The sequence below is a fragment of the Physella acuta genome, unplaced genomic scaffold (assembly GCF_028476545.2).
Source record: "Physella acuta isolate Inbredline_101_S28 unplaced genomic scaffold, ASM2847654v3 ptg000590l, whole genome shotgun sequence".
Lineage (NCBI taxonomy): Eukaryota > Metazoa > Mollusca > Gastropoda > Physidae > Physella > Physella acuta.
Window position 1 is genome coordinate 202818 of NW_026732109.1, and position 16295 is coordinate 219112.

Here is a 16295-nt window from a genome sequence, read left to right on the forward strand (position 1 = left end):
TGAAATGCCAAACACGTTGTATTATTTTAAAATTAAACTTATCCATGTCAACGGTGTAGAATACTTTGATGTGAACTTAATAAGATAACTAATACGGTACTTATCTTAACTTAATAATACATAAAAAATGTAAAGTTCTGTAATTATTTTACAGAAATACACTAATTTGCTATTCTATGAATATTTAGTTTGAGATCAGAGTTGTTCGTGTATGTCTATATACAGTATGTTAGTATTTTACATACGTCATTATAGAAGAAAATGTACAATAATAGACCCTAGTATACCAGAAGGTATAAGGGACAGATGAAGTGGATTTCAGCTGTTTCTCTGAGCCCTGTATATTAAGAGACCGTGTCGTCAGAATTATGCTTAACGGTTATCACTTTTCCTTTCCCCGAATCAAGCAAGGTTAATTGAAATATGATATCCTTAAGACTGAGCCCATGAGTTTAATTCAATATGTTTGAATATTTTAAAACTCTGCGCTTCTTTCGTCATTACAATATTAGATTTAAAAATCAAGAGATTTACGTTGGTTAGAACTAATGTATTAACCGTAATGTCTTTAATTTACAAGTTTAACCGCCGTGTTTAACATTTATCTCCAAGTTTAACTTGTAGAGAAACGGATAATAAATAGAAATGTGTCATTCATGCGTTGGGTTATGCAGTAAAATGTACACATTAAAACTTGTTGCAAAGGATAACGTTTAAACGATGAAGATCTGTATTTGTATATATTTTTTAATAATGTTTAACATACATCTACAATCACCATTTTAATGAATACTTACGTAGTTTTGTTTGGATGTTGCACCACTGTCAAGGTAAGGATCAGAGTAGCCGTGGTCATTGTGTTCATAACCAATGTAGTACGGGTTTCGTTTGTTGTTCATACTGATGGCTTGGTTCTACGCTTCCAATCTTCTTTCATATGTCTATGGGGTTTTACTTAACAGCTGCGTCACACTATATCTAGAGTGTAGAACATAAAACAATAGCTGCTAGAAAATAGCACATACAAACGATTGCTGAAAACTTGACTAGCTACTAGTTTATTGTAATTCCATTAGCAAGCACTTATTGATTGAGTATATTTTAATATTGAATTATCTAACGCATTATGTTATTGGAATTTGTAATCGACCATATCCAGAAAGCTATGTATTAAAAGTAAAATTGTAACCAAGATATTTTTAATACTAGAGTTCGCGTCTCATTTACGAATGGATAATGAAAGCAGTTCAACATACATGATTAATTGAACCGGACGGTTTGGCAATGCTAGGTCTAGATCAATTGACCCGATAAAATCGTTCAATAAACCAATGATTGATTTGTGTGTAAAACAAACTGCTTTTAACAGGGAGTTAAAACCATATTTTAAAGTTCAAATGTAGGTAGTTAAAGTGGTTTTATCTCATTATTGCCTTTTAGATTAAGTTCATGAGTGGTACTATTAAAAATAATATAGGAAATTGAATAATAAATACAAAAGTTTCAGAAGCAAAAAAAAAAAGAAAGACATTAAAAATTTACAAGTAAAGTAATGGCAATACAGTGTGCCAAACCGTGAATAGATACATATATAGGCGACACAGACATATCTTCTGACATACACAGACACAAATACACACACCGACATACAGAGAAAGATACATAGCTATGTGAGGGCGGGTGGGGCGGCCGCCGAACCCTACGAGACGCCGAAAGCGCTAGACTAAAATTTAAAAAAACAACTCATTAATGCTGAATTTTTAAATCATACACAAAGTTATGACACTAAACAGCTTCAAGGCTTTAGATTCTAATATAACGGTTATTGACATGAAATATGTGTGGCACCACAATAAATTTTTATCTAAACATGAATGGTACAAAGTGCCACCAAACGTTCTAGCTGTAGGGGGTGTGGGAAATTGATCGTTAGCAGTGTGTGCTGTAATGGGTCGCTTTGTCTCTGTCACAAACATATAGAAAAACCCACCAACATACGTAGAAACACACATATGTATGCACATCATGACAGAGGCGTAGCGAGGGGCGAGGGCGTGGGTGCGGATTGCACCGGGTGACACCAATTAAGGGGGTGACACCAAGGCAAAAATAGCAAAATATATAGAGAAAAATAATTATTCCACTTAATTAAGTGATTAATTCGAGTGTTAAATAGTGTTTTAAGATGTGCAAATCGAAAGTTTGAGGGAGGGGGGGGTGCAAATCGAAAGTTTGGGGGGGGGGGGGTTGCAAATCTAAAATTGAAAGTTTGTCACCGGGAAGGGTCGCTACGCCTCTGGGGGAGTGACACCATTAAGTGCCGCATCGGGTGATACCCGACCTCGCTACGCCACTGCATCATGATACACACACACCAACAGACTAACCTACAGTCAAATAAAACGATACAAAAATAAATGGTGTGTATACTAAAATGGAATGATAATACTGAACGTACCATACTAATACAAATATATTTTACTTCTGCAAAATAATAGTCAGAAAAATATATAATTAACACTATTTACCAAACACTGATGAAAATTCAGCCACAGCAAAAATGTACTAGCCATAACTGGTTATAATAATAAAGATATATTGTAGTTAAAAGCGAGTGTGCTAATTTACAAATTTACCGTGCAGCCAGAGGCGTAGCGACCCTTCCCGGCGCCCGGTGACAAACTTTCGATTTGCACCCCTCCCCCCTCGAACTTTTGATTTGCACCCCCTCCCTCGAACTTTTCATTTGCACCATCCCCCCTCAAACTTTCCTTTTTGCACCCCCCCTCGAACTTTCCATTTGCACCCCCTCAAACTTTCAATTTGGCGCCCCCCCCTAAGGTCGGCGCCCGGGGACATATGTCCCCAACCCCCCCCCCCCCGCCCCCGCCCCCCCCCCCTCGCTACGCCTCTGCGTGCTGCACACATTCCTAACCAGGCTACTTGACATTTTTTGGATTAAAAAATTAAGCAAACACTCCCATACATATCAAGTGCCCCCTCCCCTCCTCACTTCCTAGTATCCTAGTATATGTTACACAATCAATTATGATCGTCATATTGCGATGTGCTGATCGTATGTTTACTCTGCGCTAGCAGAACACACGTGTCATTACACACCTACTTAAGACACACCAAATTAAATTGTAATTAATTGTGTCTTTGTACTTAGTATACCATAGTTTCAATATATAATGTTCCCTGTATACTTCTCGGTTCATTTTTCGCGGCCTCGCTGTTCCGCCTATGTTTAAAAACATGATAGTCTTTTCAGTTGAGAATTTAAATGGACAGTTCCATGACAGGAAACAAAACAACATTCACCAAAATAAATAATCAACGTCAGCAAGTCCACATAACAAGAGTGATAACGAATACGAATAAATCTGTTACAACTGTAGCAGAAGTAATACAGTTAACAGTCCGACGCCAAAGATACTGCACCACCTGATGATGTGATGTCTTTAGAATAACAATAATACTCTTCTTGACTTTCTCCCTCAACTCTATTATAACATACAGATAGTTTATCATCACCATTATAATTGATCTATGTTAGCGCCACTATTTCGCGGTATTTCACTTTACAAAGGCGAGCCTGTAGCAAAAACATAAGTAATGGAACACGGCAATACGGTCATGGTTGGCTGAACTCGAACAGTACTGATACTACGGAACTCTTCGTCATCGGCAGAATAATATCTTACAAATGTGTGTAGGTTGTGATAGTTATACATGAATGGTTATCTTTTCAAACATAAATAAAAATGTTGAGCGTGTGAAATGCCAACTAAATCCTCATGCTTTGTTAAAATCCAACACTTTACTTATTGAATAACAATAGATTTCAGTAAATTACAGCAAACATAATTATGGTCATTACTTAACCCATTTTTGAAAGTTAACCTAGCTAAAATATAAGACACTTGCATATAACTGGCTAAAAATATATGACACTTACTTCATGAAACCAACTAAGAAATAATAACACTGTATGAACCCTACTAAAGAATAAAACACGTGTAGGAACACAGATAAAAACATAAAACACATGTATGAACCGCGCTAAGAACACGTCTTTTCTTAAAGCCCATCCACAGATAGAAAACCGGTTTACCTTTACATATGAATACAACTAATAACCGCCACACAGACAGCTGAGCCTGATAACAGTCTTTGAATAATTATAACAGACGGATGGTACGTTTCACAAGGCTAAAGGGATATATACTTGGTTTGTAATCACAGCATTGCAAGGAATACACTGGTAAACTTTAACCATTAAGACATTTCATTCCAACCTGCGACTGCCCCTTACACCTACCAGTAAAATGCTAACGTAGTAAAGAGATACATTTCATGATGTCAACCATTTAAAATATTTTTTTTAATGCTATACAAAAGTTGAAAACAAGTAAACAATCGTAATACCATGTTTAAAAATAAAAATAAAATGTTAATTAATTACGGCAATGTGATAGTTTACACTTTACATAGTCCATAGCTTACGTTAATAAAAGAGGATAAAACGAACATACCACAGTTTATTACAATAGAAACTTTAAAGATTTGTTTGTCACCACATTACCTAACGTCCACTAACTACTGGTGGATTTAACTGAAGCACGAACACTCAATGCACAGTAGCACACAGCGATGAAAAGCACATATTGATTATATCAGTTTGTCCTCTTCGCTTGAGCAGCGTTATACCGTTAACAGGTTAAAAAACCGTAATTTGGCCTACATCGACCAATCTGGTATATTTGTCAAAAGTTGGGGGTGGAAATACGAAAGCTTAAAGGCGTGGCTTAATTCGTGTCCTGGTTTGTTTTTTTTTAAAGAAAAACTAAATGATGGCCTGCTTGGTATATTAAAATACAACTTATACAGAATCGTAGGCACGTAATTTTGTTTGTTGTTCATTAGTTTAATGAAATAAATAAACTTAGAACGAATAAAACACATCGCGATTAATTATGCGGTTTGCATCGATTAACTTAATCTTTTAATGTATTCAACGAAGTAGGGTGGTGAGTTACACAGCGATTTTACACTCTCTTTTTTTTCCCTCACTATAGCACAACTCGGGCTAATTTGAATGATTAAATGAGTCGTTTAAAACGAAAGCAGCTTACATTTGTTTCGTTTTTTTTTTTTTGTTGCATTTTTCGAACGTTTTAAATTAAGATGTAAAAAAGAATAGTCTCTAAAATAATGTGATTAGATGTTTAAGCTTTAAATCCTAATTTGAAAATGTTTTAGTTTATATTTTGTAGGGTTAAAAAGTCCGCATACTGATTTTAAATGCTCATTCCAGTAAGTTTACAGTACATCTCTAATAATCTATGGACACCTACACACTTAATGTGGTAGTGTACATAATTGTTTAGCTCACATGTGAACACTGTTATGGTAAAACAATGAACCATTCATGTCAGTGTGACTTTTGTCTTAGCATATCTCTACTCCAGTAAAAACACAGGGTGTTTCAGTATGGATAACGTACGACTCTGATTTATTTGGTTAATTTTTTTTTCAAAGCAAAATGTTGTGGGTACACGGCTTTCATAGAAAAGCGTAAAATACCAAAATAAACACATTATAAGCACGTATGTTACTCCAAACACATAACACAAAAAGTTGCTGGCACAAAACAGTCTTAGCAAAACATCGTTAACGGGTCAAATCGTCTGGGCCAAAATATCTATGTAGTACGCAATGTCCGTGGACAATGTCCATTGTATAACAAGTCAATTGAAAAACCTCATAGACAAAAGCACACAGGTTTTTGAAGTTCATTGTATGTGGTACTGAAGGTCAAACGTCTAAAAATACAAGATAGGTAACGCGTCGATGAAATACTCTAAAAAATATTACATCAATCTTTCTTCTGAGATCACAGCAACGCACGAGATGTGCACGCTAGTACGGAATAAATATTTTGTTATAAAATGTTAATATCAAGCATTATAGCACACAACGTCATTCGTACAAAATGCTACTTGTGCACAAGGATCAGATTACACATTATACAGATTATAATTCAGTATGACAGATTGCGCTTGATCGAACGTACGGTTGAGTAAAGTGGAATCTAGAGATAAATATTGCATACTAAAACCATTGTTTGTAAAGCGGTTTGTCTGTTGTAAGCACAGGACAATGGTTTGTGGATCGTTTCATTTTACTTCAAGACGAAACAATACATAACAAACACGCCAGTGGCGTAGCGGGCTCGGGTGTCACCCGGTGCGGCACTTAATGGTGTCACCCCCCCCCCCACCTCAGAGGCGTAGCGACCCTTCCCGGGGACAAACTTTCATTTTTTTAATTTGCCCCCCCCCCCCCCCACTCAAACTTTCGATTTGCAACCCCCCCCTCAAGTTTTTCTCTATATATTTTGCTATTTTTTGCCTTGGTATCGCCCCCTTGGTGTCACCCGGTGCAGTCCGCACCCCCCCCCCTTCGCTACGCCCCTGAAACAAGCCGTAATGTAACTCATCTAATAAAAAATAATCCGTGTTTTTAAAATCAGTGTCGGGATCCTTCACAATTGACAGACTTCTGAGTACATTAAAATACAATCAGGTCAGTTATGGATGTTTATCATTTTACTTTGTTATACAGGTTTGTAACAACAAAAAATATAAAAATAACTAGTTTTAAGTTATGTAGGCTACAGTATGTTTAAAATTGGTTATACGAAAGTCTAGTTACCTAAGTGTCCTAACACTTTACTTAGTTTCTATAGACTCCCAATTTGGTTGATTAAACTGTGTGTACAGGAAAAACCACTCCTGTTTTATATAAAAGGGAAAGAATCGTGCCAGGAGAAAAATTCCGATTCCCAGGCGTGTACGCCTGAATAGATGTGTCATGCGACGATGCAGCGTGTATCTACGCCTGAACTACAGCCACTGTACCGAGGCGAGGAATTCCCCACCTGATCATTAAATGTTTAACCTTGCATCACTTGTTCTGGTTTTTGTATAACTAGGTAGGCTAAGGCGGAGGGTAGAAAGTGGCACATCTTGAGCCTTTGTAGCCCGACACGAACGGCCTTTTGGTTACAGCTAGACCAAATCACATTACATTACCTGCTGTCTTGCTTAACACGAACAGCCTGTAGGTTGCTGTCTGTCCTAGACCAAATCACATCACACTACCAGCGTGTGTTGCTAGACACGAACGGCCTGTAGGTTGCTGCCCTAGACCAAATCACATCACACTACCTGCCAGACACGAACAGCCTGTAGGTTGCTGTCTGCCCTAGACCAAATCACATCACACTACCTGCTGTCTTGCTTAACACGAACAGCCTGTAGGTTGCTGTCTGCCCTAGACCAAATCACATCACACTACCTGCCTGTGTTTCCAGACACGTACGGCCTGTAGGTTGCTGTCCTAGACCAAATCACATCACACTACCTGCCAGACACGAACAGCCTGTAGGTTGCTGTCTGCCCTAGACCAAATCACATCACACTACCTGCCAGACACGAACAGCCTGTAGGTTGCTGTCTGCCCTAGACCAAATCACATGACACTACCTGCCTGTATTACCAGACACGAACAGCCTGTAGGTTGTTGTCTGCCCTAGACCAAATCACATCACACCACCTGCCAGACACAAACAGCCTGTAGGTTGCTGTTTGCCCTGCACCAAATCACATCACACTAATTGCCAGACACGAAAGGCCTGTAGGTTGCTGTCTACCCTAGACCAAATCACATCACACTACCTGCCAGACACGAACAGCCTATAGGTTGCTGTCCTAGACCAAATCACATCACACTACCTGAGATATCCTGTTCTGTCTGTAGACCCTAGCCTGGTGCTGGGACCATGGCATTATCACCATGCTGTCCTCACAGTTTAACAGCTGTTTGAATAGACAATGATGTCCTAATGTTTGGACAGCTGTTTTAATAGACAATGATGTCCTAATGTTTGGACAGCTGTTTTAATAGACAATGATGTCCTAATGTTTGGACAGCTGTTTAAATAGACAATGATGTCCTAATGTTTGGACAGCTGTTTTAATAGACAATGATGTCCTAATGTTTGGACAGCTGTTTGAATAGACAATGATGTCCTAATGTTTGGACAGCTGTTTTAATAGACAATGATGTCCTATTGTTTGGACAGCTGTTTGAATAGACAATGATGTCCTAATGTTTGGACAGCTGTTTGAATAGACAATGATGTCTTAATGTTTGGACAGCTGTTTTGATAGACAATGATGTCCTAATGTTTGGACAGCTGTTTTAATAGACAATGATGTCCTAATGTTTGGACAGCTGTTTTAATAGACAATGATGTCCAATTGTTTGGACAGCTGTTTTAATAGACAATGATGTCCTAATGTTTGGACAGCTGTTTGAATAGACAATGATGTCCTAAATGTTTGGACAGCTGTTTTAATAAACATTGATGTCCTAATGTTTTGACAGCTGTTTTAATAGACAATGATGTCCTAATGTTTTGACAGCTGTTTTAATAGACAATGATGTCCTAATGTTTGGACAGCTGTTTTAATAGACAATGATGTCCTAATGTTTGGACAGCTGTTTTAATAGACAATGATGTCCTAATGTTTGGACAGCTGCTTTAATAGACAATGATGTCCTAATTGTTTGGACAGCTGTTTGAATAGACAATGATGTCCTAATGTTTGAACAGCTGTTTTAATAGACAATGATGTCCTAATGTTTGGACTGCTGTTTTAATAGACAATGATATCCTAATGTTTGGACAGCTGTTTTAATAGACAATGATATCCTAATGTTTGGACACCTGTTTTAATTGACCATTATGTCCTAATGTTTGGACAGCTGTTCACCTAGACATCTTATTGACATAAACGTCTTAAACATAAACCTCGGACAATAGCCATTACCATTGACCCACTATTAAGGTTTATGTAAAGTAAAAACTATCATTGCAGCCAATAAATTAGTTTTAATACACAAAACAAATGTTACATATTTTGTTTTGTTTTAAAAGTGTATATCTTCGTACTTTTATGTTTTTTGTTATAATGGTATACTCTTATTAATTTATTTGTGAATTTATTTGTGAACCTAATGTGACGGTAAAACCGTTTAGGCTAGCTCCATTTTATTCTTCCACCACCCTGCTCTATTACTCCCCCCCCCCCCCACTCTCTACAAGTACGTACATTCCTATCTTTCGTCCCCCTCACAGGCAGTAGCGTAGCGAGGTGGGGGGGGGGGCGGTGGGGGGGGACATATGTTGGGTTGGAAAAATAAATTGAAAGGTTGAGGGCGGTGCAAATCGAAAGTTTGAGGGGGGGGGGGTGCAAATGGAAATCTCGAGGGGGGGGGGTGCAAATCGAAAGTTTTAGGGGGGTGCAAATCGAAATCTCGAGGGGGGAGGGGGTGCAAATCGAAAAGTTTGTCCCCAGGCGCCGGGAAGGGTCGCTACGCCTCTGCTCACAGGCTCCTCTCTAGTTGGCTAGATTGTCCACGTGTTACACCGCCAATTTTAATGCTTAAAAGGGGATGCAACAAAGGGATTCTCGCACTCTTTCTTCACTGAGCTCAGCTGGTGGTGTCGCACGTTTTGCATCTCACTGATACGGAAAAACATAATTTTGCAATCTTGTCCGTATGTCTGTGTGTCTGTGTGTGTGTGTGTGTGTGTCCGTGTGTAAACACGATAACTTGAGTACCGTTACAGCTAGGTTGATGAAATTTCATATATAAGTATTTAATCAAAATCGTAGATCCGTATCAACTTTTGAGCGATTTCCGATAACCGGAAGTGGTACTTTTCCTACTTTGAATTTTTCAAAAGCCTATAACTTGAGTACTATTTCAGATAGATAAATGAAATTTCATACGTAAGTAAAAGATCTAATTCTCTACCTTCTATTTAATTTTGAGTCATTTCCGTTGACTGGAAGTAGTACTTTACGCTACTTCCGATTTCTCAAAAAAACTAATGTAAATTTTAAAAGTAATAATAATATTGCGCACTATTATGCGCTTTTTTATTTCGCGTTCACTTGGTGTGCAATTAATTTGTCTACGAGATTTTATTCTATTTTTAAAACTTTAAGTATTTAACATGGATTAAAAATCATGTCTATAGCCCGAGTTCCCATCCCCTGTTATTTTATATAAGAATATTCGAGAAAGTTTAGGGGAGATCACTCCCGGTTTATTTTCCTTATACCGTTAACACCTAATACTCTTGAAATGGCGATAGCTACAAGTTTAGGTGGTTGTTTTGCTGCTGATAATCGCTGACACTGTATTGAAAACTTCTGTGTTAGCTTTCTGCGGGATCGTTATTGTTTTTGTGTGCCCATTTTGCCTTGTGAATAAATGAGAGAATGGGTTGTCTACGTTTAAGACGCAATAGCCTGTAGATATAAAAGTGAATATCCTTTGTCTATTGTTCTGTTTAAATCTTAGTACCTTTCAGTTCAAAACCCAAGGGCATTCATTCTCTTGCGTCAAATGTGTAAGGAGTTGTCGGTGCTAGATCTCTGATAAGATAAACAGTTGTGTTGAGCACTACAAAGTCAGTCGCTATTCGTATTACAAGTAGAATATTGAAATAAAACAAAATCTGCTTTAATAAGAGTTTTTAATGTGTGCTAATAAAATATTTTTCTTGAATTAAAAACAGTTTTATTTTACTTGTTAATTATTAGCATAAATAGACAACAGACAAAGTATATTTTAAATTACAGAAAAAATGTATCGTTCTATTTTTAACATATTTAAAACGATAAACGGGGTTGATGTTAAGGCTTGTATTGTTGTAGGCGTTTGTTTGTTTTGTGTCTAGGGAAGGTTGAAAGTAGGATGGGGCTTATGTACATTTTATTTTTGTGTTGGGAAAACATATTTAGAAAACTTCTATAACACACAATAGTTTAAAAAATCTGCTATCTGAAACCCAAGTATTAAAAAATTCCTACAATATTGTTGAAATATACCTGCTATTTCACTCCCAGTATGTAAAAAAACCAGCTATTTGAATTCTCCTGAACAATTATATTCTTACTTTAAACATGTTCTCAAACTCATACATTCTAATCCGCTACTTACAGATTTATATAAGCACAACAAATGATGAAGACAACACTATTTCGTTACAATCAAGAGAATGTGATGTAAATTATTGTAAATAGAACATTTATCTGCAAAACGTCTTCCGTGTTGGAAAGTAGTTCACAGTGAGTTTTACTATAGTTGGAAGGTGTGTCCAGTCTATTTCCTGTCATTTCGTCTACACTAGGTGTGTCCAGCCTGTTTCCAGTCATGTCGTCTACACCTTGTGTGTCCAGTCTATTTCTTGGCGTTGCGCCATGCCCTGGAGTGTCCAGTCTATTTCTTGGTGTGGCGCCCAAAGCAGGTGTGTCCAGTCTATTTCTTGGCGTGGCGTCCACAGCAGATGTCTCCAGTCTATTTCTTGGAGTGGCGTCCACAGCAGATATGTCCAGTCTATTTCTTGTCATGTCGCCATGCCCTGGAGTGTCCAGTCTATTTCTTGTCATGTCTTCTACTCAGATGTGTCTAGTCTATTTCTTGGCGTGGCGTCTACTCAGATGTGTCTAGTCTATTTCTTGGTGTGGCACCCACAGCAGATGTGTCCAGTCTATTTTTTTGGCGTGGCGTCCACAGCAGATGTGTCCAGTCTATTGCTTGGCGTGGCTTCCACAGCAGATGTGTCCAGTCTATTTCTTGGAGTGGCGTCCACAGCAGATGTGTCCAGTCTATTTCTTGTCATGTCGCCATGCCCTGGAGTGTCCAGTCTATTTTCTGTCATGTCGTCTACTCAGATGTGTCCAGTCTATTTCTTGGCGTGGCGTCTACTCAGATGTGTCTAGTCTATTTCTTGGTGTGGCACCCACAGCAGATGTGTCCAGTCTATTTCTTGGTTCGGCGTCTACTCAGATGTGTCCAGTCTATTTCTTGGAGTGGCGTCCAAAGCAGGTGTGTCCAGTCTATTTCTTGGCGTGGCTTCCACAGCAGATGTGTCCAGTCTATTTCTTGGAGTGGCGTCCACAGCAGATGTGTCCAGTCTATTTCTTGTCATGTCGCCATGCCCTGGAGTGTCCAGTCTATTTTCTGTCATGTCGTCTACTCAGATGTGTCTAGTCTATTTCTTGGCGTGGCGTCTACTCAGATGTGTCTAGTCTATTTCTTGGTGTGGCACCCACAGCAGATGTGTCCAGTCTATTTCTTGGTGTGGCGTCTACTCAGATGTGTCCAGTCTATTTCTTGGAGTGGCGTCCACAGCAGATGTGTCCAGTCTATTTCTTGGTGTGGCGCCAGCAAATGTGTCCAGTCTATTTCTTGGCGTGGCGTCCATAGCAGATGTGTCCAGTCTATTTCTTGGTGTGGCGCCAGCAGATGTGTCTAGTCTATTTCTTGGTGTGGCGCCCACAACAGATGTGTCCAGTCTATTTCTTGGCGTGGCGCCCACAGCAGATGTAAACAACGATGGACACAGCCAGATGGAGCAACTCACACAAGCCCAGGACGGAGAGGCCGATCCAAAGGCCGATGCTGCCCCCGATGTCAGACAGTAGCTGAGTACTCTGTGGGTGGGGACGGATCTCTATTAGTCATGATCGCCATAACACAATTACATACGTAAGCAAGCATTTCTGCATATTTATAGTAACGGATTTAAAGATCTACTTAAATGAAACTATTTCAAATTCTCATTATAAAAGTATAAATTAATTATACAAGTCTGTACATTACAAATTATTAAAAATTAAAAATACGCAATGTTATTATCTAAAAACATAATAAAATAATTTAAAAAATGGATCAACGTAAAAGGTTCCAACCAGGCAACAGTGGCGGTATTGTTGGCACATTGATAAAAAACGGACAGCTTCATCAGTTTTCTTGAGTGTAATGATCACATACCATATAGCGAGCATACAACTCTGATCAACTAGACTTGTCTAATTTAATGTGGTGTAGCCCCAGGTACCTTCAGAGGTAATATTCTACAGAATAAATAGCAAATAGTATATCCGAGTTAAGTGCGAAAACATGTTTTACCCCATAATCAGGATTCTCTTCTAATTGTTCGAAGTTCAAATCTTGGAAAAATATGTTCACCTTAATGAAGTTTTTTCTGAAAAAAAAAATTGTTATCAATACACGTTTAGAATAAATTGGTGCCAGAAAAACGGTAGAAGTACAAATAAGGCATACACAGTTGTCTTGCACATCATTATGGGAATGGACTGTAGCTCTGCATGTTAATTAAGAGCTAAGATTTGACATCTGCCATATATCCATCGCTTCAATTATAAAGCAACAGCTTTCTGCCTATGATAGATGTGCCGTGGTCGGATGGTAAAGCAGCTCACCACCGCTAATCTGAAAGAACAACCCTCTAAGGAGATAAAACTCCGATATTTAAATGCTGTCCTGTAGATGTTCTCTGCTTAGCTAGAAGAACATCTTAAAACCTCATCGCTTGTTCTACCAAATAGGGGTCAGCGTGGTTCTAGTCGGTAAACCTAATAGTCTCGAGTTCGAAACCTAGGCAGATGAGGCTTGACAACTGGGGACAGCAACTTTTATAGGAGAGATGATTCCAAAATCAAACAACTGCTGCCTTGTACTTTCTTCTTTGTTGGACAAAAGCTATAGAAGTAAATCCAAAAAGAAAAGCAGGCTGAAATCGGAGTCAACGGCTCATATGGCGCATAACAAGTTGGCACGTATACTTAATTCAGAAAGCAGAATAAGTTATATCTAATTTAAGAAATACTATGAACTAAATACGGGTTTAAGTTTATCAGCTATAAAAAGTAAAACAACTTATAAACGTACACAAGTAGCTGTTCATCTGCACGTAACGGAGCACACACGTCATCCTCTTGATTCTTACATGCCCCCTCTAAAAGAATTTTCTAACACATCAAGATTGATTAAATTAGTCAAAACTCATATTTTTTTAAAAAGTTCAAAATGAAATATATATGTATTGAAAGAACAGGTAATCCATTAAAGAGTGTTGTGTCCTTTATGTAGAGATATAAAGAATTATTATAATGATGACGAGCTTAAGTTAAGGGTAGAACTATGTCTTTTTGTGCGGATCTGATTCTTTGTTGTGTTTTAATAATGGAGGAAGGAGAGGGTAAACATCAGTTGCGATAGGGTGACATTATTTAAGTTAGAACCCCAATCCAAACCAACTTACTCCAAAGTCTGGGCTTGGCCAGCGTCTAGAGGATATCGTTTTTTCATAGATCCTTTCACTGAAATCATTTTGAGAGATGTATATTTGTTAATGCCGCAATAGCGTTCTTTAGGTTACTGTACTATAGATCAAATTATTGAAGACCGTTGAGTATTATGTATACTTTAAAAAAATGTAGTATGTATACTATATATAATTTATTCGCCTCAATATGACTGATGATTTGTATGCAAAGCTGTACTAACATAAACAAGACAAAACAGTTTGATATAACTCGTCACTCACTTAGCTATACTAACACGTACGTATACAATTACCTGCATGGATTATCACAGCCACACCCAGCGTCATTAGGTTCAAATGACATGGAGATGTTCGCCACACACTTTTGCTCTAGTTTAGGGAGATAATACAATAGTTTTAATAGGAAATAATCCCATAAATTAAATTTTACATTATGGATTAATAGCGATAAGACTATCCCGTACTTTTAATATCAAACCACCATATTTATCAAAGTCCTAATACCTTAATTATAGGGAAACATAATGCCATTATTTTTTAAAAACGTTATCCTATTATTTTGTTAAGAGATAATCCAATAACTTCAATAAAACTGAATGTTATAAGCTATATTGACTTTATAATTATAACTAAACAACAACTTGTGTTATGCAAACAGTAACTAACATTCTACACAACTCAGCAGACATATAAATATAACCAAACATTCTACACCACCCAACAGACATATAAAGATGACCAAACTCTTGACAGACAAGGCCGATGAGAGAGGAAGTGAGTACCTGCGCTAGACATGCAGATGTTGAGCTAACAGACAAGGCTAGTGAGAGAGGAAGTGAGTACCTGCGCTAGACATGCAGATGTTGAGCTTCTGCACGTTACCCATCAGCTGATTGAGTTCGGGCTGGAGACTGTCCGAGCAGTTACATCTGGTCCGGATCAGGTTCTGTTTGCAGATCTTCTGACAGGTCTAGGTGGGAGACGGGGAGATTTGTTTAGAGGTGTGGTTTAAGGATTTTAGCAAGTCTAGACGTGAAATAGGAAGATTTGTTTAGTTCTTAAAAGGTAAGGTTTAAAGATTTTAGCAAGTCTAGGTGTGAAATAGGGAGATTTGTTTAGTTCTTCAAACGTGTGGTATAAGGATTTTAGCAAGTCTTGAGAAGACATACGAAGATTTTAGTTCTTCTAATGGTGTTAGATGATCATTTTAGAAAAGGGGAAGACAGAAACATTTTAGTTTTAAGTGGGTGACATAAGACATTTAGCAAGACTAGGTAGAAACAAAATTATTTAATATTTTCTGCTACCCGTTTATATGATGGTATAATTAAAATGTATTCTTTTTACTTTATGTTAAAATATATGTTTAAAAATAAACACAAATAAAACAACGCTTATAAACTCTACATGCAGAGGCGTAGCGACCCTTCCCGGCGATTTGCACCCCCTCTCGAGATTTTGATTTGCACTCCCCCCTCAAACTTTCGATTTGCACCCACCCTCGAGATTTTCATTTACACCCCCCCCCCCCCCCTCAAACTTTCAATTTGCACCCCCCTCAACCTTTCAATTTATTTTTCCAACCCAATTTGGCGCCCCCTAAGCTCGGCGCCCGGGGACATATGTCCCCCCCCCCCCCGCCCCCCCCCCCCCCCCCCTCGCTACGCTACTGTCTACATGTAATTATTTAGCAATCATTTTAAAATGGTGAGTATATTTACGTTTCTGGTGTATTTCCTTTTATATTTTGCCAGAAATGTATCAACTTCCATGCAAGGGCCATAGGGTTTGGAGAGCCGAGTGACCTCTACCTAAGGAAAATTGGAATGAGTTCAGAGAGATGTCATATAGAATAGAATAAAACACTTGAATTTAATCAACCGTATCGGCCGAGGGACCATGAAAAGATTGATTGCAACAGGTGCAGACACAGCTTTGTGCCGACAGGGCTAAGTGCCGACATGGATAAGTGCCGACACGGATAAGTGCCGAAACTGCCAAGTGCCGACACGGCCAAGTGCCGACACGGCCAAGTGCCGACACCGTTCTGTGC

At 38.3% G+C, this 16295-nt stretch overlaps 2 protein-coding genes across 2 annotated transcripts in view; both read right to left on the reverse strand.

Moving 5' to 3' along the window:
• Positions 1-4624, reverse strand: part of LOC131947232 (acid-sensing ion channel 1C-like) — a 53332-nt gene extending 48708 nt beyond the window's left edge. The window contains exons 1-2 of the mRNA XM_059308379.1: positions 4539-4624; positions 798-978 (exon numbers count right to left, since the gene is read on the reverse strand). Coding sequence (XP_059164362.1) covers positions 798-899 — 102 coding nt within the window. The 5' untranslated portion in view covers positions 900-978; positions 4539-4624. The remainder of the gene's footprint in view (positions 1-797; positions 979-4538) is intronic.
• A 7787-nt stretch (positions 4625-12411) lies between these two features.
• Positions 12412-16049, reverse strand: LOC131947248 (degenerin-like protein unc-105). The gene is made up of 7 exons (XM_059308395.1): positions 15964-16049; positions 15086-15212; positions 14536-14611; positions 14219-14276; positions 13846-13925; positions 13063-13138; positions 12412-12584 (listed from the first exon to the last, which is right to left on the reverse strand). The coding sequence occupies exons 1-7, from the start codon at positions 16012-16014 to the stop codon at positions 12447-12449; spliced, it is 606 nt and encodes a 201-aa protein (XP_059164378.1). The 5' UTR covers positions 16015-16049; the 3' UTR covers positions 12412-12446.
• Between the last annotated feature and the right edge of the window lie 246 nt (positions 16050-16295).

Coding starts and splice junctions, on each gene's coding strand:
- LOC131947248 (XM_059308395.1), bottom strand. CDS start 16,014: ATGGAAGTTGATACATTTCTGGCAAAATATAAAAGGAAATACACCAGA. Junction 15,213..15,963: donor AAAGGAAATACACCAGAAAC/GTAAATATACTC, acceptor TCTCCCACCTAG/ACCTGTCAGAAGATCTGCAA. Junction 14,612..15,085: donor CATCTGCATGTCTAGCGCAG/GTACTCACTTCC, acceptor TCCCTAAACTAG/AGCAAAAGTGTGTGGCGAAC.